This window comes from Zosterops lateralis (genome assembly GCF_965231275.1).
Source record: "Zosterops lateralis genome assembly, chromosome: Z".
In the NCBI taxonomy this organism is placed as follows: Eukaryota; Metazoa; Chordata; class Aves; order Passeriformes; family Zosteropidae; genus Zosterops; species Zosterops lateralis.
The window spans coordinates 63,018,147-63,041,502 of NC_139800.1; the positions used below are offsets into that span (position 1 = coordinate 63,018,147).

Consider the following 23,356-nt stretch of genomic DNA (forward strand, 5'->3'; position numbering starts at 1 on the left):
GGGCAAGGGCGGGGCCCGGGCTGGCCACCGACCCCGCCCCGGCACCGGCACCGCCCCCGGCACCGCCCGGCGGCCAATCAGCGCCCGCCGCGGGATCAGGCCCCGCCCTTTCCCCTCCGCTCTGCCCGGGCCGCGGGGGCCGCCCAGACGGCGGGGCCGGGGCCGGGGCCGAGCCTGGGGCTGGGGCCAAGGCCGAGGCCGAGGGGCGGGGGGAGACCCGAGGGGCGGCTGCGAGCGGGGCTTCTCCTCTCGGTGAGCTGGGCCGCGGTGTGCGCGGGGCGGCCCCGGCTCGGCGGTGGGCGCGGCCCGGACAGCTCCGTGACAGCGCCTGGGAGGCGGGCGCCCCGCCCGAGCCGGGCTCCGCCGCCGGAAGGATGTGCTCGCTCTTAGCACCCTCGCGGCGCGGTTGAAGTTAAGTGCGAGCTGCGGAGGCGCCGAAGGGTTGGAGCCGCGGCTGGTGGAGGCGCGGCCGGGACGCTCCGCCAGCCCCGCCGGGCGGGCCCGAACCCGTGAGACGTTCCCGTTCCCTTGGGTATCCCGTGCGCGGGAGCCGTGCCGCGGTATGCCCTGGAGACGGCCTGACAGCAGGGGTGTGCTGGCTTGTCATGGGCTCCTGCTCTATTGAAAGCGCCAAACTGACCCCAGATAGATAGTTTAGGATTTCTGCGTTGCAACATTTATGGCAAATTTGCTTTAGAATTTTTTTTTAGAATTTTTTAGATTTTTTTTTTTTTTTTTTTACACAGGGCGGCAGAAGAGTTGATGTGATTTTTTTATGATTTTTTTTCCATAGATTGGGGTTAATTTGCATATACACAATGACTTAAAGTCCAAAGGTGAACGCGTTTGTCTGGTTTGTTGCATAATTTCCTTTGTGGGACAAAGGGTAATCCTCTGCAACACAAACTTTACTGACGATTTTTAGAAAAGAGCTTTTTTATCTTATTTTTTTAAATAGCCTGAATATCATCATTTCTTAAGAACAAATTCTCTCTCTTCTCTCTTTGCATTGATAGCATTCTATAAGCGTTCTTATCACTGAATTTGAAAATTATTCTCTTCTTAGAAAACCAGTGTATACCAACTTAAAAAACTTGCAAATTCCGACTTGATAGATAGCAGCACCATCGCAAAGCAATGCCTATAATAAGGGTAGTGGCTTGGAGTAGTTGATATGCCTTTTGTTGTTTCTTTTTTTAACATAACCATACATTAAAAAACATGCGAAGTTCATATTGCAGATATATGAAACATGTGGAACTTCCAGTCGTTGTTGCACCAATTGCAAGAGGATGTTACTATTTCAGGCTCTACACGTGTCTAAAGCTTAGTTTCACAGAAATAGTGTGGGGTTTTTTCATACTGATGCCCTGTCTTTTTTTTTTTTTTTTTTTTTTTCTAATGCAGTACAGACACTTGTTTGTCAGAGGCAGGGGGTTTTACCTGCTCAGTCCTTTCAGGTATTAGGTGTCATAGGTCTTACCTTCCCAAGCATGACCTAGGAGGATAGAGCAGGTGAAAAAAGGGTCTTTTCTGTGCTTAAATAGTCGTAAGTTGATGTGAAACTGAAAACAAACTGCCCTCTGTCTTTGCAGAACTGTTTTTCAGCTGCAGTATTTTTCCAGTATAGGTCACAATGTACTCTGCAAACACCCATTCCAGAAGAAAGTTCAGGGGAAAGAGCTGGGCCAAGGCAGAATTGTGTCTCTTGGCAGCTCTGACTGCTGAAGGTGGTCAGGCAGTCAGAGTCTCAGAGTTGGTGGGATATGGTGGCAGCAACAGAGATAGATAACAACAGGGTGGACAAATTAACCTTTAGAGTTTACTCTTCGGGGAAAATCAAGTGCTACCTAGTCCTGCTCAATGCTAAGTCAGCTAGCATGGCTTAAACTGCCCTTACAGTAGTTTTAATGCTTCCAGATTAATCTGTGGTGGAGCAGAGGAGGAGGATTTGTATGGTGTGTGGTGTTAATACCCTCAGAAAGGGAGTGGTGAATTACACAGTGAATATTACATTGCTGAGACCAGCTTCATAAAAGGGCTTTTGAACATATCCTTGTTAAAAGTCTGCATTAAATTTTAAAACATCTTTCTCCTCAGCATGCCACTTGTTTCTTTCTTAATGATTTTGTTTGCTTTGCCACACAGCTTCTGTTTACCTTTAGTCTTTTTTATATTGTTAATGCTCGAGCTAGTGATTGTGCTTTTCTTCAGGAACTTGTGTGATATTAATATCATTAGAACCGAGTCTCCCAGAGTTCCTTTCAAATTATTAAAATACTGTCAAAAATAAAGTACATTGGAATTTGTGGGGCATATATATATTGCAGTTTTTTTGTTAGCTTTAGAACAAGCAACTGAGATTCTGACTGTACCTTTGCTAAAGGAAAAATGATGGAAAACAGGAGAGAAAATAAATCATCTGTATAATTGGTATTTCTAAATACCATAGTTGCCTTTTTGTTCCTGAATTTGTATTTTTCACTGGCTATTGTTTTTGACAGTAAAAAGGAAGAACTAAGGAGAAAACAAACTATGAAAGTATTGGTTATTGGCCTTGGGGGGTAAGTTATACAAAATTAAATTTCCTCTACAGCTTAAAACTAGTCTTCTTCTCAGGATGATGTGATACAATTTCTGTTTCTGAATACATATTTTTTTGAAACTAGATTAAAAATGCAACATATAATTGTATAGTTTTATAGCATGTAACTCTTGAGAAATTGTTCTGTGTCAGTTGGAGGCCTCAGGTGCAGGTGTCCGTAGCATCTTTCTTGACACTGCTTGATTTACTGTCCTGATTGTTGAAAACTATTGGAACCTCCAGAAAATTTCTAGAGGTAGGGAGCATTTAATATGACTAAAATTTGGAGGACGCTGTATTGTTTCTTTGCATATAACTATATAGTAATGTGAGCAAAAACTAATCTTTTAACCATAGGTACTGTATAGCGTGTGAGCTTGTACATATGTTTAGAAGATTAGTTTTTGCCTTGGTGAACTTTTTTCAATGTTTTTTAACAGTGTAACAAATGGAGGGAAAACAACACTTGCAGAAAAACTTAAGAATTTGCTTCCCAACTGTGACATAATCTCTCAAGATGACTTCTTTAAGGTAACAATTTTAATGGAAAAACCTGATAGGTAAAAGTAGGCTTGAGTAGATTTCACTTCTTTTTTCAGTTCTCCTATCAATGAACTTTTAAAATTGGTGCTGCTTAAAGTAATGTTAATTTCATAAGAATCATAAAATTAACCCTGTGGTAATTGGAATTTAAGTGGCCAAACCACTGAGTATACTGAGCCAAAAGAAATTTCCTGTCTTCTTTGCCACCTTTTTAAACTAGGACATGGGTGTATGATGGATGCATTTTTCAAGATCCTTTGTGCTAATGAGTTTAATGATACTGTCTTAAGCCTACACCCATACAACAATAAGTAGTTCTTTGTCTCCCAGGTCAAAATAGCTTGTGTGTTGATGTTGGGGATGTTTGTTAAGGAGGATGAAGGAGCTCTTATTTCTCAAGTAAAGCTCTAATGAACTTAACTCATATGATTTAGAGTTGCTGTTCTAGATTAAGTAAAGTTTTTGTAGTGTGTATTAACAGTAGTTTACATCAGTTTAATGTTGAAGATAAATGTAACTAATTAGATACAAAAGTGTATAACCTTTATGTTTATAACCACAGTATATATCTCTCAGCATGGTCATAGAAGCAACCTTGAAAAAATTAATTTTTTTTCCCCTTTAGCCAGAATCTGAAGTAGAAACAGATGAACGTGGATTTAAACTATATGATGGTCAGTAATTCTGATGCACTGGTTTTGAGCATTGTACTGAAATTGTTGTGCTGAGCTTCAACACTTCTTCCACTCTTTTCCCTCGGTCTCTTCCCTTCCAAGCAAGGCAGTAAACAAGGCATTGCTTCAGAGCAATCCTTCTCTTCGTTTCATTCAGCTCACTGAGATATTTAAGAAAACTTGCTTAACTAGTAAATAGCTCAAGCTAGTGCTTGACTTTACCTTTTCTCTTTTGAATCTTTTCCTCTGTTTCTTCACTTGTGTTCATTTGTTAGTAGCAAATGGTACTGTTCAGTTAGAAGTCTTGTCTTGCAGTACTGGCATAAGCTTAATCTCATTGCTTGGTAATGCCCTTTTTTCCCCTACTTTTGCTAGTGAACTCATGGGATATCACTATTGGGTTTTCCAAGTCAGTCAAAACTTGGGTCTATCCTGACACCTTTATTTCATGTCAGATCTCATGTAAAGAACATATATTTTTACATTTGCAATAAATGCTGGCTCAGTTTGTTTTTAGAGATGTCTAGATGCAGATCCACTTTAGGCCAGGTCATATCTACTTGTAAACAGGTGCTTGGTTAGTAGGTAATCTCTGTTGATACTTTGTGGTTACAAAATGTATTGTTGAGAATATTGGTCAGACCCTTCAGTTATACCTGAAAACTGGTGATGACCAGCTATGTAGTCTTTGTCTCGACTTCTAAACTTCATGTAAATGGAATGTGAAACTAGAGGGATAAATTGTACATTCTTATTCAAATACCCAGGTTTAATGCTGCTCTTAAAAGCTCTTTAAAGATATGTTTGCTGTTATGGCATCCAAAAGCTGCCTTATTTCTACCATTCAGTACTTCCTCAATATATTCTTGTGTGTCTACAGACAAAACCAGGTATTACATTGTGCTGTTTTCCTTGTACACCATGCTCTTTAACTCTCTCTATACCCACCTAATGTACCTTATAAACATCCAAAGCAAAAAATGCAGAGTGTCCACTCTCCCCTCTGACAATTGACAGAAAGGTGGAGGTCTCAAGGTCAGTAAATTTTTACAAGTTTTGTGAAAGTGGAGAGCAGTCCCTGAAGTTTCTGTCATGAAGTGAAAAGCTGTGAATTCAGTTCAGACAATATTAGGTCCTATAAAATTCTGAGAGACTACACCCAACAGAAATACCCCAATCCTGGTGCAACCCTTGGCTTCAGGAAATCATCAATGGCAAGCATAGAACTACAGATACAATCTTTGGGATAGTCCTGTTCCCCTTCGTTGAAATTTGTATGTAGATTATTTGATTTGTACTGATTAATGTAGGGGTACTTGAGGGTTCTTTTTTTTTTGTTTGTTTTTCTTTCTTTTATTCTTTGTTTTTAAGGGATTTTTAACTTTGTTTTCATCTAGTACTTGATGCCCTCTATATGGATGAAATGGTGACAAGTATTCACAATTGGATGAAAAGCCCAGCGAGCTCAGGTGTTATGACAGAAGAACCACAGAAAACATGTGACAATGTGAAAAATGTTTATATTTTAATTGTTGAAGGCTTTCTCCTTTACAATTATGAGTAAGAAACAATATGTAATCTAAATTAAAAGCTACCCTAAAATGGAAGATGGAACTAAATATGTTATTATTTTAGGCCACTTAATAAACTATGGCATAGAAGATATTTTTTGACCCTTCCTTATGAAGAGTGCAAAAGGAGAAGGAGGTAAGATTACTGACTCCTTTAAAAAAAGAGAGTCACTGCACCCTGTGAACTGAAGTGGTCCTTTTGTACTAGCTTCTAGTGCTTGCAAAAGATAAGCTATTAATGTCATCTCTCCTCTGTTAGTTTGAGGTTGGTTTTTACTTCAGAGCACATGGTTATTAAAGTGTTAAGTGCTTTACAAACACTAAAATAACAATTTGTTGTCCTGATAAATTATTTAATTACTGATTGCATATTTGAGTAAAAGCATGTTTAAAATGAGAAATGGTTAAAAAAAATACTAAGCATTCTTATTCTTCGTTAAATACAGTTAACTGATGATTATTCTTAGAGTAATGCTGTTCATGTGTGGGTTTAGTGTATGGTTTTGTTTAGACTGTTCATTAATTTTACCATGGATCTAAACTAGATATTGAGCCAATGTCTGACTTGCCTCTAAATTTGGAGCAGTACTGTGTGCTTGGAATAATATATGTACACAAAGTCAGAATCTGCTGTCTGAGAGAAGAAATCCTGTATTAAACTGGCTTTCGTTGATACACTTTCTTGGTTTCTCAATAGACTCACCTAAGACTTTCGTGTCCAGAATGGAAAAGTCTAGACTGAGCAACTAGTCATTTAAAGCTTGAGAAATCTGTATACCTAATAAAAAGACAAAAAGTAGCTTATTTTGATAGTAGGGTCAATATTGTTTTAATTTGTCTGTAATACTTTTTACAATTAAAACCCCCAAACTCTTATGTTATCTTAAATGTGGTTTAATTGGCAGAAAGAGGTGAGATAGCAAAAGACAGCAGAAGTTCATATTGCAGATTGAATTAAAACAAAGGAGCCTCCTTGGTTCCAACAAAAATATAGCCAGCCTTTCTTTTTTTTTGCTTTGGATATAAGCTGTTATTTAACCAGCTAACACTAGGGGAAAATACAAAGCTTATGTGTGAACACATATGTATTTTTTTAATAGCACCAGAGTGTATCAGCCAGCAGATACTCCAGGGTACTTCGATGGACATGTGTGGCCTATGTATTTGAAGTATAAAAATGAATTGGAAGAGAATGCAAGTATGCAAGTTGGTATGCTATCCTTAATTTTAAACTTATAAAAGTTTATAAAATCATAAAATTTTAGCATATTTTTTAAGCATTATAAAATGCTTAAGTGTGGTACGTATGCAGTTTTTGTTGAATTGTGGGATTTTTTTTTTAATGGGACAAAATTTTCTTCAAGTGTTTTTGTGGCACTTAGTAGGTTTTGATATTTCTATTGACTTATCTTTCAAGCCTGTAGGGATTTTGTTTTTGTTATTTAATAATGAAAATTAGGAAGTTAAAAAATAGAAATGTTCTGATCGCTGATTAAGTCTACTTAACAAGATAACTTGTTAAGATAACACACATATGTCTAAATAAGAAGCTTCTGAGATGATAACTGATGCACTGGCAGAGTTCTTCAGAAACAAAACTAAAATCCTGAAGTCTTGAAGATACTTTCTAGGTGCTGGCTGTCCACACTACAGTCACCAGTTCTGCATGAGAAGTGTCAAAGCTGGGCCAGCTGTTGGGGCAGTGCCACAAGTTTGTGTGATGTTCACACTTACACAGCTCTTGGACTACCCGCTTCTGGGGTGGGGGCCAGAGGGAAAGGAAATTGGGTGGCTGCTTCATCATTAGCACATTGCTTCTTGCTGTGCAGCAAGAGTAAGAACTGCAGTGGTCTTTCAGAACTTGTTCAAAGGCCGAAACTGAGGAACCTGAAATTACCTACTGCACAGAAACTTTTGTGCCAAATTATTCCAGTGCTTTACTGTCATCACATAATTACCATTATGCTTATGGAGACTTTTGTACCACAAAAAATTGTAAATGAATTATTAACTAGAATACTTTACCCTTATGTTATTCTTTGTAACATGTAAAACAAGTTTGGGGAAGAGGAAAAGGGGAGGGGCTGTTCTTGGTTATTATTTTTTTCTTCTCTTCTGATGGCATCTATAGGAATACTGAAAACTTTGCCAATTGCCTTTACAGATAGCTGGCATAGAACTCACAAACATTTCTTTTTTCTTCCTCAGATTATTTGGATGGAACAAAAACCCAAGAGGAGCTTTTATCCTATGTGTATAGTGATATAGTAAAAGAATTAAACAAGTTGAGGGAAGAAAGTAAGTAATGTCACTGGAAATTGACTCTATGTGGCTATCCCATTCTATGTTAACAAGAAGCTTGTTAATTTGAAAACACTTTTATTTGAAAATACTGCAAGAATTTTATAGATCTGTATTTCTTTATGTGCTACAGTACTATGTTTGCTCATTATTCTGAGTTAATTTCAGTTAAAACTGTGAGTTCCTTGAAATGGGATGTTGTAAGATCATAGTTGTATCCACTGTTATTTAATGATAAAATAATAAAGAAATAGGAAAGAGAAGGAATATGGGATAAAATATCAATGAAAACAAATGTGTTGGTTTCTACTATACAGTGATGTCACTTGTAAACATTACAGGTTAGATATGTTCTTTGTGTTTATTTTAGATCATCAGGTCACAGCATGATAACATAGAAAGCCTGGATTCCATTTGATACGAATTGAAAACACCAACTCTGTCTTACATGGCAAGCCAACCAACTGAGCAAGTGCTGTGTGTATGACCATAGTGCTACTTCATATAACATGAGAGTTTTTTTAAGTAATAATTAAGTCTCTCTTGGATATGGAGACAGAGACTCCATTTAGGAGTGTGAACAGTGTGTTCTTTAAAATTCCTGTAATCCGTCCTGCTTTGGCTGAGCTTTAAATCTGATTGAATGTGTACATTTTAAAGAACATGAAGATTTTTGTGCACAAAACTAAACCATAAAGATATACTTCTGTTGGATTAATAAGCCTATCTGAACATGGATGATTGCAATTTGAAATGATCATACAGGAATGACAGTGACTGCCTCTAATATTTTTAGGAGCTTATAATCACTGATAAATATACTTAGAGGAACTAGCTGCGTAAGTTTAAGTTATGCTGCCTTTTCAGTAACTGAATCACAGCTAAATTTATTTGGACCTGCTAAATACCTCTCTGGTGTTAGCACAGTAATTTTTGTGTTTTTTAGAGCAGTTGGACATAGATGTTAAGAAAATTAAAACAAGCTTAAAGAGGACTCAGATTGTTGGAAAAAGATGAGGAAGTAAGATTTAGAGAATGGAGATGCATAATTAATGAGATATAGTACCTACATTGTGCAGAGATTGGCTGGGATGGCACAACTAGATAGTCAGTCCATGTTTCAGGGAGAAGGAAGGAAGAAATAATTGTTATTAATATTCATAATTCACATTGAAAGTGAAATGAAACTGAAATGTTGTGAATAAAATGTTCAGAAAGCAGGAATGCTAAACAAATGTGAAAGCTATACAAAATTTGTATATATATATACACAATATATAAATATATATATTTGTGTGTATATATATATTTATGCAAACTAGGAAATTGGGAAATTAGATCATATTTTGTTGCTGAATAAGTAATGCCTTAACTTCTATATTTTCTATACAATAGATTACATTTTTATCAGCCAAAATAAAAATAAAACAGACATGGAAAGCAAAGGGTGGATTATATTACTTGATACGTGACAGCTGAACTAGTCAGTGATTGAAATGTGTTTTTTTTATTGTAAAAGTCCTAAATCTGTGTATAAGAAAAAAATGTTTTCAGATTACAGCTGTGTTTAGCTGTGTTTAAAACAAAGTGCTTCCAAATATAATTTTATATTATTATATTACACTAAAAATACTTCATCTTGCATTTGCTGATTTGCTGTGATGGACTGTCTGTCTTTAAACTGTATTTTTGTTTTCATTTGCCTTTGGAAAGGGTACAACTGCAAAAGATTAGCTAATGCATGGAATGGTTGTGGTGGGCTAAACTTGGCTAGTCACCAAAACTGCTCTATTCTCCCTCCTCAACAGGAGAGGGGAAAAAATGAAATAGATTTGCATCTTGACTCGTGCATCAAGATAAGGACAGGAATATCACTCAGCAGTTACTCACATACAGTCAAAACAAACGTGGTTTGGGGAAATTATTTTAATTTACTGCCAATAAAATCAGAAATAATGCGAATTAAGAACAAATCATAGAACACCTTGCCCCCTTACCCCTCCCTTCTTCCTAGGCTTGACTTCCCACACAAATTCTCTACCTCCTGTCTCCCAGCAGCTCAGGTGGATGAAGATTGTGTTGCTCCTTCCTCTTCACAGTCTTCTGCTGCTTCAGTGGGGTCCCTCCCACAGGGCCAGTCTTCCATTCCACCTGCTCTGTGTGGGGACTCAAAAGAGAGAATGGAATGAACAATGCTGTCACCTGACTTTATTCTCAAGTAGTCCAACATTGGTGCTGTGGCAAGGAGCTCAGTTTTGTCAGATCCTCCTATCGGGGAAAATGGTAGTTGAGCTCTGATACAGATCTATGCATTTGTGGTGTAAATCATTATTGGAATATACATGGCACTGAACTTGTGCTTCAGTAACTTGTAATAAGAGCTCAGGTCATAGATCTTTCACAGTTCTTCTGTAACTATGACACAGTTTGGAGCTGCATTTTTTTTTCCCTAGTTTGCTCTTTGTGAATGCCTTTTGATTGCCATGGCTGTGCTAGCTGTGAAGTGGTTGGGGAGAGCTTCCTGACAGAAGCCTGCGGTTCTTTAGTGAAGAATAGGTAACTTTCCGGAAGTAGTGTCATCTGCTGGTAGAACTTTGAGGCTGTCACAGCTGAAAGAAAGCTTTGCTAAGTGTCTTGTATATATTCAGAAATGTGGAGTGATAGAGGCGGTGGTGTTCTATAAAAGGTTAATGGTTTTTATATAAGAACAGAAATACAAATATAATATTAGTTTGATATTTAGAAAGTGATTTTCTGATGTTAAAATAACAGAACATGACAAGTCATAAACATTGATGTAGTAGGAACAAACTTTTTATCTCTCAAAGCTTATGGTTGCCACTCTAACCTTCAAAGTCTAAAAGCTAAATTTCTGTTTAGACTATGTATCATTGATTCAGATGTTGGTTTTGTCACACACAAGGCGTTTGCTATTTTACATACCCACTTGGGAACAATGAATCTTCTGTCCATTGACCAGGGTATGCCTTTGGTTTCTTTCTGGCATGGTCACTAAACAGTATCCAGTGTCCATTCACTGCCTGGTCAGTTACTGTAGTTACAAGAGAGCAGGAGCAGTGTGAGAGTAAAGTGAAAGTGTTTATTTTAGGAAGCTGCCGCTCCTACTTCCACAGAGAGGAAGTCAGTGTGCCAGAAACCTTTCCTATTCCTGTTGCATTACATGGATTACTGAATGACTGCCCCTGTCTTAAGACAGGCAGGAGGTACGGTAGTGCTCTTAAGTTTTTAAGACTGAGGGGACGGGCCCTTACGAATAGGGTAGTCTTGTATCAGCTACCTCTTCTCAAAGCACGGTGGAAAGGCGTGTGGTGTGACTTGCTGCATGACACGGTGTTCTGCACCTGGTCAAACAAGTTTTGCCAGGTGGAGGAGGATGTGCCTATCATCCAGCCAAAGTCTGTTGTTGTGGGGGGAAATCTAGTGTTTAGTGACTCATGTAGGGTTAGACGCCTTGCTTTTCCCTCCCCACAGCTGGCCCTTGCCCGTCCTCCCAGGAAACATCCGTGCTGAAGTGAAGTAGTGCCTCTTTTGAGCACAGCGACCTCGCTGTCCCGGCGGCCTGCCAGCGGGGCTGGATGTGTGCCTGACCCAGCCTGGAGCTGTCAGCCGGCTGGAGAGTCGGGATTTGATTGCTGCGCCGGTATTTCATGTGCCGGGGTACCGCCGAGGAGCACGGCAGCTGTGCATCCTCCCCGCAGTCGCTGTGACACCGGGCGGGAGCGCGGGCAGGGCCCTCTTCCCAGTCGCTGTGACGCCGGGGCGGGAGCGCGCACAGGGCCCTGTCCCCAGTCGCGGTGACACCGGCGCGGGAGAGCGGGTCTGCGCCTGCGGGGTGCCCGGCGCTGCCCCCCCCCTCTCGCGATACCCTCCCGCGCGGGGCTGGCGGCGCGCGCCGGAAGGGCGGCGGTGCGCGTGCGCGCCGGCCGTGCCCGCGGGCGCAGGAGGCGCGGGGAATGTCGGCCACGTGCGCCGTGTCCCGGAAAGCGCCGCTGCCAAGGCCGCGTCCCCAGGGCGAGAGGGAGCCGCCCGCCAAGGTGATGCGCAGGGGGCTGCGGCGAGGCCGCGAGGAGGAGCAGGAGCGGGAGCAGGTGCCGTGGCCGGGAGAGAGCACGAGCGGCATGGGCGCGGAGGCCGGGGCGGAACGGGCGGCGCCGCCGAGCGACGAGCGGCGGAGGCGGCAGCCCCTGGAGCCGAGAGCGCTGACGGCGGCATCGGCCAGGGCGGTGGAGGAGGAGGAACGTTTGGAGCGGGAACATTTTCGGAGGATCATCAACGCGTTCCGATATTACGGGTAATTGAGGCGCGCCCCTGGGCGAGGGGCCCTGCGGGGTGGCGGCAGCCCCGGGCCCGGAGCGGAGCGGGGCCTCTCGGTGCGGGCGGGCGGCCCCTCCCGGCCTGCGCTCCGGGCCCGGCGCCCTGCCGAGCCCCCAGGCGGGAACGGGCTGCTGCACCGCTTTCCTTCGGGATACGGCCAAGTCGCCTTGGTGTCTGTCAGTGCGAAAGCATAAAATAAAGCATCAGACTCGGAAAGGGTGTCTTGAGGTCGCTGAGTAGTCAGAATGTTCTAAGAGACTGTAAAGCTTTCGAAACAATAGTATCTCCTGCCGGCAGAGAAATGCAATATGGTATTTCGATTATGGGTGGTAATTCTTGAAAGACATTTTACTTTGCAGAAAGTATAAGACCTATTGCTAGGGATAATGGATGCCGTTTTTAAATAACATCTGTTGTGTCAGAAGAGGGTTTGCCGGCTCCATAGGAATGAGCCAGCAGCGATGAGGACACCCAGATTTAGGACCGAATCCATTCAGTAGACGAGGAAGCAAGTCACATTGCAAGGTAGCAGAGCCTGGCTGGAAAAGTCCGGTCCTCTTCAGTGTTTTGGTAAAACGAACCCTGTTTCTGGGTTTGGGAAGCAGGTTGTACTTCAGCTAACGAAGCCCCATCATGTGGCTCATTACTATGTGTTGGACCCTTGTTTGTCTATGTAGCAGAAACATAATATATTCATGGTAGTGAGGTTCTTGGTAGGAGTGGGTGATATTTACATAATTTCTTCTGTTTGAGGTTTTCCCATGTAAGTTTCATTTGTCTTCCAGGACAAGTGTTTGAGCAGGAGATTGGTCAGAATGACTCTCTGATGTCTCTTCCGAAGTGAATTCTCTAATTCAGTTTGGACATATCAAAGACCTAGTTAGTAACAATTTGCTACTAATACAATTCCAACCTGTAATTTATTTACATTAGTGGTATAATTCTACCCTCAGGCCTTAGAAGCTGGGAATATCTTTCTCAGCCTTGTGCTGAACTGTGGCTTTGGGTTGCTTTTGAATGCTTGTTTCAGTAAAAACATAGAAAAAGGATGTGACTCAAAGTTCCGGTACAGAAATTCAATGAAATTATCTCTGTCTCAAACAAATAATTAGACATTTTGGTGAAATGACATATTTTTGTACTTAATAAATGGATTTTTTTCTTCGTTCCTGTAGTTATTTCCAGTTAACTTGGAAGCATCTGTATGAGTAAGGCAGTAACACGCTTTCAGATGAGTCCAGATTTTGTTCTTGTCTTCTGGACATAAACAGAGATAACTTCGTTATTTGTAGTTTTTCTGAATTCAGTGAATCATTCATTCTGCTAGATGGTTGTAATTTAGCATAAAAGGGTGGAGAATTAGGTTCAAAGTTTTTTTTTGGTGATAAAACTTTCAGGAAGATGTTGAGCTAAGCTGATATGCTTTGTGTAGAGCATCAGTTATTTTTTCTCTTGTTTCTTGTCTGTGAATGTAATTTTAAACCAGTGTAGCTACTGCAGTGAACAAGCCCTTCTCAGTAACATGTGAATAAGATATTATCTGGTCAAATTTCCAGAATGAGGTTGTAACTAAAGTGCCAGCAATTGCAGCTGTCTCTCATAATGGCTACTTTTTTCAGCTTTGTACTGCTGTACATTGACACGAGGCTAGGGAAACTTTAGTATGACTTGACCAGCTGAAATAATTTGATGGGCAAAGGGTGAATGTCTCTTTCTGAATTCTCTCTCTAGAGTCATCATGACTGTGCTTAGCAACTATACTTCTGTCAGTTTAGACAGAAATCAAATCTAGCAAAATCTAGCAGAAGAGTCACCACTTTAATGAAACTTTTATCCTGGAGGAGCGGAAAATTGTTTTTAGCTTTCATCAGTTACATGATCATGTTCACAGCACTTAAGAGGAATATGCCGTGAAAAGAAGGTAGCACAGTATCTTAGTGTGGCTGCCAGAACTCTTGTATGGTCCATCTGAGACTTTAACAGTTCTCTTGAAAGTAGTGGATTTTGAGGGTCCCAATTCCCACTCCACATCTTGTTATTTCTGTAACCGAACCTTACCACTGCATTCAAATTAATTCAATTTAAATTGGATTTGTAAAACAAACTTGGGAGATGGTTGATTGTTAAATTTCATAGACCCATGTGTTAAGGTACTGATTACCTGCTCTGGATGAGTGGCTGATGACAAACTGGTAAGGAGGAAGGAAGAGTCCACTGGAATGTGTTAAATAGAGTGATAATGTAGAACTGGAGCATAAAAATTTTTTTTTCCTAAAAAATTTTAGAAAACTTATTTATCAAAATTCTAGAAAACTTTTTCTCTGGTAAGGAACTACAAAGTCAGGTCACTTTCTGTTTTTAAAAAAGGTGAATAATTGTGATTGAATTGTGAGCTTAGAGTGAATTATTTATGTGTGTGTATATTGCTTCTAAATATTTAAAACTTTTGCTTTTTAGAACGAGTATGCATGAACGAGTGAACAGAACAGAGAGGCAGTTTAAGTCTCTCCCAGCTAACCAACAGAATCTTCTTCCTCAATTTCTTCCTCACCTTGACAAGATTCGGAAGTGCATTGATCATAATCAAGAAATACTACAAACCATTGTGAATGACTGTGTTCATATGTTTGAAAATAAGGAATATGGAGAAGATGTATGTTAAGATGGACTTTTTTCTTGCTCAAAAGTTAAATTCTGTATACTTTGGGATTTTCTGCATTTGTTTTTAATACCTTAAGCCTCCAACTTTCTTTTCTTTTGCCTTCCTTGTTTTATCGTCTCTTGTTTGCTCACACTTTTCTCGCTCTACTCTTTCACATTTTGCAAAGCTGATGATTAATGAAGCTGCTTGTTTTTAGTTCTGTTAGTTACACTTACAAAAACTAACTGTGAATCTGGCAAATTATTGTAAAAAAACTGTGAATCTGGCAAATCATTATTTTCACTCCAGAGCTCTAGCTTTACCCTGGTTGCATTTAAAAGTTTTTTTTTTTTCTGTTAACTATATAGAATATAAGTGATACTGTCTGTCTTACTGTAGGTTCTTATATGTTACAACATTATAAATTGGTTGTAATTCTAGATTGTAAGTATTTTTAATGTTGTTACTTGTAAACACATTTCACTACTTGACCTACTTTCTATCAAAAAAAAAAAAAAAAAGACGCCAAGACTTGAAGGACTGACAGAGATGGAAACTGAAGTCGTTCTTGGATACAGGCAAGATACAGTAATGGGCAGCTCTAATCTAAGCTTCTCAGTTTTGCCTTATCAGTATCTAAAGGGATCCTTTTTTCAGGGTAAGCAGTTCAGCCTCTGCCCTGGCTAAGCCGTGATCCTTTCCTGAATAAGGACTACCAATTGTGTTTTGCTATGTATTTTTTTTTTTTTTTTTGATGTGGAAACTGGACTTTTGAATGCCAAAGAGAGGCCAGCAAACTCAGTTTGTATAGGATATTAAAGTGGATTTAAGCCCGGGTTACAGGAGTGAAAAGGAAGTGGTTTGTCAGCTGATACCCCCAGCAGTTCTTGCAGCATGGCTTTTTTTCTCTTCATGATTTGCTTTTCCCCTCCAAGACTCTAGATACTTGGTATATTGTCCACTAACTTTTTTTCTCTCCACTTTATTCAGGGAAGTGGGAAGATTACACCAGCTTCAACGTTTGACATGGATAAATTAAAGTCCACATTGAAACAATTTGTGAGAGACTGGAGTGAAGAGGGAAAATCTGAGAGGGATTCCTGCTACCAGCCAATTATTAGTGAAATTATAAAGAACTTTCCAAAAGAAAGATGGTAATAGTGTCTTAAAACTTATATTTATGTGGACTTACACTGTTGCACAAATCTGAAACAGAATTTATGGAGTAATGAAAAGCTTTGTTTCAACAGTAGAGGGTTTTTTTATGAACTCAGTGGAATTTATTTTCAATCAAGAAAGTTTTTATTTCTAATACAAGATGTTGGAAAAGAGTATAATCATAAGCTTCACAAAATAATACCAGGTAAACCACTAGTAATTTTTTTATTGTTGTTCTGCAGCTGGGTGTAACAATGTATGTAAATCTTTGAAGTAAGAGACTTCAGAAAGTTAACTCAGTTGTGCTTAGTGAGTTAAAGCGTGCAGGTTGGTGGATTCTCAGATTGGGACTGCTGCAGGTGAAAGGAAGGACTCTGTGACAGCAGGAAGTATGTCTTTGGCTCTTCATTATGGAAGAAGGAAGACTTAACCTCTACTGCAGTTGCACTTAATTGCACTAAGAATTTACTCTGAAAATAGTAAATTCTAGCCTTGGTTTCAGACAGCTGTTCTCAGACAATTCTTAAAAAAACTTAGTTGGATGTGTGAGTGTCATTTGGTAAGTATTGGCTTGTTAACAGTGCCAAAATAGTCATTCATGTAGGAGTTTTAGGTAATTTAGGTAGAAGCATACTGGTAAAGTCTCAGAAGGTTATCGTGCTATAAGAATTCATGTTTATTGATTTTCTCAGTTAATCAACCCAGCCATCTTAAAGTACATTTTAGTTTAAATTTAGTAGTCTTACAGTGGGAAAATTTGAGAATTTTTATTCATAAAGGTAGCAGGCCACAACTTAGGTTTGATATAGCAGGATATTATTGTGGTGTTTTTTCTCTCTCAGTAATTGTTAATAATGCTCTTGTGCAAATTTGAAAAGTCTCTTTCAGTAGCCGTCGTTAATTTTCATTAGTAAAGACCGTTTGTGGTGGGAGAATGTGAAGTGTAGATGGTTTCTGTTTTGCCTTGAACTGACTTATGTAAAGATACATACACCTTTAAAAATGTTCTGTCTGCAATTTTTATAGTACTAATATTGCCCTACATAACATAAGAAATTAATTAAATACTGCAGGTATACCTCTGATATGTAGATCTGTAGGAAAACATGGTTAGTTTTGCAAGAAATCGTTCTAATTTCCAAAGTAACAATTCAGCTTTTTCTCTTGTTTCCTAGCTGTTAATAGATTTTTGTTATGGGAGAGGTAGATTATGTCAAATCTTAGGAGATTCATGACTGAGGCTGGAACATCTTGACTTTTACATTTTTCATCAATTAACTGAAAACCTTCAACTGATACTAGGAAGCAACATGTGATAATAAATGGGGTGAATCTGAGGTTGATAGCTTTGTACTTCTTTACAGGGAATTCTCATAGTTGTTGTCAAACAAAACTAATGTGGCAGAGCATTGGTCCCTATTGTGGTACCATTTGAGTTTTGTTTTGTCTGCTAAAATCTCAATACATCGCTGTATGGATCAAACATCTCTACTACAAGTCTGAGTTTGTCAAACAGCATTTTTTTTTTAATTTCTAAACAATTAATTTCTATTAGTATTGTGGAGCTGTTTAGCACTTAGGTAAAACCTTTTCTCTGATCACGTATTGTTAGCTACTGTGTCAGCTCACTCATTTTTCCTGGTGACTGAAGGCTCTCCTGGTTATGTGTACTTATCTTTTTGAGGTGAGAAGCAGAGCCATATACTATCAAGCTTAACTGGCAGTGCCACTTCACCCTTGTGCAAGAAGTGACTTCCCTGGCAGGGTTGGCTAGGCTGGTCAGTCTGGGTTTTTTATACAAATTTTATACAAACTCTTCCCTCTCCAGTGAGAGGACCTGAGGGAATAGCATGCAGCTGAGTCAGGGGAGGTTTAGGTTAGATGCCAGGAAAAAAATTCTTCATCCAGAGGATTGTTGAGCAGTGGAACAGGCTCTTCAGGGAGGTGATCACAGCATCAAGTCTGTCTGAGTTCCAGAAGTGTTCAAACAATATTTTTAGGCATGTGGAGTGTCCTGCATAGGGCCAGGAGCTGGACTCTCTCACCCTGACAGGTCTGTTCTAGCTCAGCATATTCTATGATTGTGGAGAAGTTTCAGTTTGAAGGGATTGACGTGGCCTGAACTGACCACAGTGAGTTATTCTGTCTGTTTATTGTGGGAGAGGACTGACCGTGGACTCTAGAAAATATGTGCAGGAAAACAGTCAGTAGGTCAGCCTCAGAATGCAGCTTTGCCTTGCTTTAGAGTTTCCTTTTGTAGCACAGGGCACTGAAGTCTCTTGAAAGGATGAAATGAAAGTGCTAGAGAAAAACTGCACTGCGTGAAAGTGAAATGAAAACTACTTTATCTAAATGTTTTTTGTGTTGAAAATGATAAGTATTTTAAATTTGAAACTGTCAATGCCAGTCTTTTTTTTCTTTGTAAAAGTAATTGCAGTACTCATAAAATTTATAATACTCAGTGGAATGGTACATTCAGTTTCTAGTTAACGTAATTTGTTGACATTAATTCCATGCATTGGAATCGTGAAAATGGAGTTTAAATTTTTGAAACTACTCAGGTATGTTTCACTCTGTGCATGCACACCTTGTAGTGTTGAAGTTTGCACTGTTGGTGTGTATAGGTTCAGTTGGTATGTTAACAGGAAAAGCAGTGAAGTGTTGTGTATGTTTGCTCTTTGGGAAGCAGAAGTAGTACAAGCAATGGTTGAAAGCAGCTGTAAATCAGAATAGTTACTCAGTAGGTGCTGTTTAGCATGTGTTATGTGTTTCAGCCTAGTCTTCTGATGAGGCTGTCATCTAAAAATAAGTTAAATGGCAAAAGCTGTTCCTGCCTCTTTCTGCTTAGCACCTTAACACAAATTCTGTTAGCAGAGTCAACAAAGCAGTTTTAAGTAAATTCCATGAGACCAGGTCTTCCTGAAGAGGTGATAGATTTCTTGCATTATTCAGGTTGGAATTTGTGTTTCAGCTTGCAGGAGCTCTGTAATATTTAAATGTCTTGGATTTCTTGGATTAGAATGAACCTACTTGCTGTAGGAGAAAATAGTAAAATGTAGATAAGTTTTTATTTCTTTATCAGTGTATTTATTGAAGCATTTTTATAGGGAAGTATCATAAGGGTTTTTTTGATTTCCCCTTGTTTTTAGTCATCTTGGTTTCCTTTCACTTCTAGTGCTGCTCTTCCTGCTTATGTGAAACAATGGAAAGACCATCAGCTTATTGTCCAAAAGAAATCTGTGAAATAATTAATTTTTTATTAATTATCATTCTGTGGCCAAAACCAATATACTTTAGGTATTTTTTCCAGTTTTCACATAGGCTAGGCCTCTAGAATGAACTATAACTTAAAGTACATCTGTGCCATGCTGTCCAACAATCAATGTATTTTCCTAGATGCTGACAAAACACCCCCCAAAAAATCGCCAGAGCTTAGTTTCCTTTTAATATGAAAAACAGCTTACTAGTTCTGAGCCCAAGCTTGACTATATTTCTTGGATGTGCTCAGTCACATTTATAGTGGAGTTCAAATTTCTGCTTTATTTGAATTTTATTTGACTTTATATGAAAGACATCTGTTCTTGCGGGTCTTTGTACTTAACCTAAACTTTGCTTTAAACACTGGATTTAAGAGCAAATTCTTTGTCAGTGTTACTGCATCATTGAATGCTTTGCAGGTCTTTAATGAAAGTATGTAAAACTCAGCTGCCAAATTTGAAGAATAGCACTTCTAATGATTAGCATTTGTCTTTTTTAAAAAAATCACTGACAGTATGAATGAAGTAAAATAACAAAATATGAGATGCTAAGAATTGGGTCTGTTTATGATCTAAATTTATAGACCTTGTAAACACTAGGAGAGGAGTCCCACAGTGTGTTCCTATGCTGATATTTCCACTGGCCAGAAACCCTCATCTCAGTGTGAAATATGTATTTATTAATTGAACCGCAGTGTTTAATTTATGCAAATGAGGTTTGTGTTTGATCAGACACTCTCATTTTTCTTTTCTTAAGCATGTTTCCCCTTCAGCACCATTACTTTTTATTACAACACAATAGACATGAAATAAGCCTCCATTTTTATCATGTTTAATTCCTCCCTTTTAAAAATGGCATCTTTAAAAACAGGTAAAATGTTCATTAATATAAATAGTCTTCTAAAGCTGAAAATATATCACGCTGAAACATGCAGTGTGAAAAGGGCATGACAGATTATTTCTGGTATTTCTCCACTGTCTTTTTTAAGAGACTTCTGGAGTTTCTGCAGTTGAGCTGAAGAAACTGTGTAGCCCTAGTACCGTGGAGCCCTTTTCTCTGCTGCTTGGCCAGCAGCTTTCTCCACACCTGTTAGATTAATAGGCTGATGCTACTTCCCTCTTGGCCCACAGGTATTCGGTGGGTACTTGTTGGATACTCATTTATGTTCCTGAGGGCTGCTAGATGTTTCTTAGAAATCCTGACTTGTTGGCTGATTCAAGGCTGGTTTACTTCACAATCACTTTGGGTTATTATGTTACCGCAGTTGTTTTGGTTTTTTTTTTCAAGTTAACTTTGTAACTGCTGTAATCGCATATCCACCAGAGAAAAGCTGTTTTTTCTAGCTTCTTAAAGGATTATAGCCATTAAAAAAGTGATTTTTGTGCAATTAAAACTTTTAGCTGTTATAAGGATTCAAATTTCAATGTAATTCATTAACAGTTTGTCACAAACAGGTCATTTTCAAGTCTTGGGAAAGGTGTTAGACAATTTTTTTTAATTAGGGGGCACGATCAACAGTCACTACTTATTATGCAGTAAGTTTGCCACATGCTATAAATTCAAATACTATAAATTCAAAAATATGCTCTTGGAAGGTTAGTGACAACATTAGTGGACTGAGATTTGATGATACTGTATTTTATTAGCTGTGCTCTTCGCTGAAATGAGGTTGGTGGCCAGGAGCATTCTCCACCAACTTATATGAAGAGTAGGGATAGAAATGAATTAGCTGACAAATTTCCAGACTTTAATCCCTTAATATAGGTACAAACAAAAGTGTAGTTAAGTCTGCACGAGAAAAAGAGAATAGAAGGCTATTTTCTAAGAGGGAAATGGGAAAATTAGTTTAGAAGTACAAAAACCTAATATTGTGAATGAAAAGATACAAGATAACTACAGGCAATTTAAAATCAACTCACTTGACTGTTAGAGGCTTTATCTTGTTTCAGGGTGCATAAAGGTGCAGATTTCAAAATGTGAACATATCTAGGCTGCTTTAAGAAAACACTTCTAATCAATGTGTTGTAATCTTGAAACTGGTTTATGGCTTATCATCCCATTTATTATAGAAGTGTCCACATGGGGGTGCTAAAATCTGTGTAGAGCTAGCCTAAATATTTCATAAATTAAGTGAAATTGTAAAGAAATGGAGAAATAGATGAGGTTAGAAAATCCATTTGGATTAACAGTGTACCAGTATGAATAGGAAGAGCTGTAAGATAGAAGCTTTTCTAGCTTCTACCAGAAAGCACATTTTCTTCTTCATTCTCCTGGTTCCATATTTTCAAAAATTTCATATTGAGCATGTAGTTTCCTCCTGAAGTATTTTTTTTTTCAATAGGACTTTGTGCTAGCTTTCTTCTGGTTTCCCTTGTAGAAGAGAGGTAATGAGAACCATTACTTCACAGGAGTGCTGTTAAGTAATAACGAAGTCTTCATTTCCAGCTTCTTGTTAAGTCAGAAAAAGAGGCTGGATGTACAATGGAATGGAAATGAATGGAATGATTTTCCATTTCAGAAGCTTCACTAACTAGATGATCAAATCAAAGCTCAAAAGGCACTTTAAAACTGCTTTGTTAGATTGTGTGGCCTTTAGAAAAGAGTAATAGTTCCTTTTGGTTCTGGGTAATAGTATTCAGAAATGTACAGCTTTTAGGATTTATGTAACTCCTTTAATCATCTTCATCCTTGTGCAGCATCCTTACTCCAAACTCTTTTTGGCATTCTGAATTTTTAAGTAGTCAAAGGTTTTGTGTTTTATTGCCTTTTATGCTTTGGGACTGCTGATTGTGGCCTCCTTCATGTACTTGCACATAGATTGGTAGGTGTATTTTTTTGTTTCTGAAGGTGATATGCAAAACAGGGGGGAGGTGTATGAATATTCATACTCTGGTGTACAAAATTGTGAACTCTTAAAGTCTTATTTATGGCTGGAAACTGAAAAAATATTTTTTAGATTAAATATCTTCAGTTTGGTGTGAGAGTGGTTTCTGTTTTATGAGTGAAGGCTTGATTGCATTGTGGTGGAAGTGTGATGGTTAGAATATGTGTGTATTGCCTTTTTCTGCCTTAAAGAGGAGCAAATTTTGGGATTCTTAGTTCTGTTTGTTAGTTGCTGCACTTGGAAGAGATTTTTCTAGGTATGTCAATGAACACAATGCTGGATGTTTTCTGGTTGTCTTCACCTTGATGCCTAGTTATGGGTAGATGGTTAGAGAGCTGCAATGTACATTGAGTTAGGAAATATGTCACTTAGAGTACTTTGGGGAAACCAGTGAGCAGCATATGAAGAATCCACCATTGCTGGAACAGTCACTACTTTAAGGTTTTTACATTCTGAATTGTTCATCAGATTGTGGAGATTTTATGTTTTCATTTCTCATGTCAAAATACTTGAGATTTTGTTGTTGTTGTTGTTGTTTTTTTTTTTTTTTTTTTTTCTTGCAAAGTAACAAAAGATATGCCTAGAATACTTTCCAATTATCAGTGAGGCTTAAAGAAGAATACATTGTGCTATATGATAATACTCTTCATTTCACCTGAGAAATTTTTGGCTGGATAACTCTAGAACTTTTAAGGAAAACAAATTGTGTATAGCAGTTATGCTCTGTGTTCTGAATGAGGGTTGTACATGTTCTTTTGAGTAATTTCTGTGAATTATTTTGACTGTACAATTAACCAGTCTGATGAGAACAGGCTCAGTTTCAATTTAAAAGTGAAGTCATACAGGAGACATAATATCTAAGTATATGGTGGGAAAAATGTTTGGCTGGACCTCTAAGTTGTGTTAAGGGGTATCAGATAAAGACTTAACTATTATTTTTGTTCTGTTGCAGGGATTTCTCCAAAGTTAATATCCTGGTACCTGGTGCTGGGCTAGGTAGATTGGCGTGGGAAATAGCTATGCTCGGTTATGCTTGCCAAGGAAATGAATGGAGCCTCTTTATGCTCTTTTCTTCTAACTTTGTACTCAACAGGTATATAGCTTATGTTTTACTTGCTGAATAAAACCTAGAGAGGCAAAATTATAAATGACGGAAATCTGAATATTATATACGTCTCACAAGAATAGATTTATAAGTCATACTACAAGGCACACATGCTCAATTTTTAGAGTGCTTTAAGGAAAAAAAGTCTTATGGATAAACAGGAAAGGAAGTATTGTATCTCAGTCATTAAAATTACAGGAAACATGGCTTTCCAGTTAAGTTTTGAGATCTAAATTCTACAACAGATTTTCTTCAAAATTTTGATTAGGTTTTATGATTTATTTCACATTATTTCACCTGTT

At 38.6% G+C, this 23,356-nt stretch overlaps 1 protein-coding gene across 1 annotated transcript in view; it reads left to right on the forward strand.

Moving 5' to 3' along the window:
- Positions 1 to 336: 336 nt before the first annotated feature.
- Positions 337 to 23,356, forward strand: part of CARNMT1 (carnosine N-methyltransferase 1) — a 31,905-nt gene continuing 8,885 nt past the window's right edge. The window contains exons 1-14 of the mRNA XM_083883184.1: positions 337 to 560; positions 2,505 to 2,564; positions 3,025 to 3,115; positions 3,753 to 3,801; positions 5,199 to 5,361; positions 5,437 to 5,508; positions 6,473 to 6,582; positions 7,581 to 7,670; positions 8,044 to 8,060; positions 11,233 to 11,351; positions 11,461 to 11,985; positions 14,466 to 14,661; positions 15,640 to 15,803; positions 22,902 to 23,042. Of these exons, the coding sequence (XP_083739310.1) occupies positions 2,536 to 2,564; positions 3,025 to 3,115; positions 3,753 to 3,801; positions 5,199 to 5,361; positions 5,437 to 5,508; positions 6,473 to 6,582; positions 7,581 to 7,670; positions 8,044 to 8,060; positions 11,233 to 11,351; positions 11,461 to 11,985; positions 14,466 to 14,661; positions 15,640 to 15,803; positions 22,902 to 23,042 (1,766 nt within the window). The 5' untranslated portion in view covers positions 337 to 560; positions 2,505 to 2,535. The remainder of the gene's footprint in view (positions 561 to 2,504; positions 2,565 to 3,024; positions 3,116 to 3,752; positions 3,802 to 5,198; positions 5,362 to 5,436; positions 5,509 to 6,472; positions 6,583 to 7,580; positions 7,671 to 8,043; positions 8,061 to 11,232; positions 11,352 to 11,460; positions 11,986 to 14,465; positions 14,662 to 15,639; positions 15,804 to 22,901; positions 23,043 to 23,356) is intronic.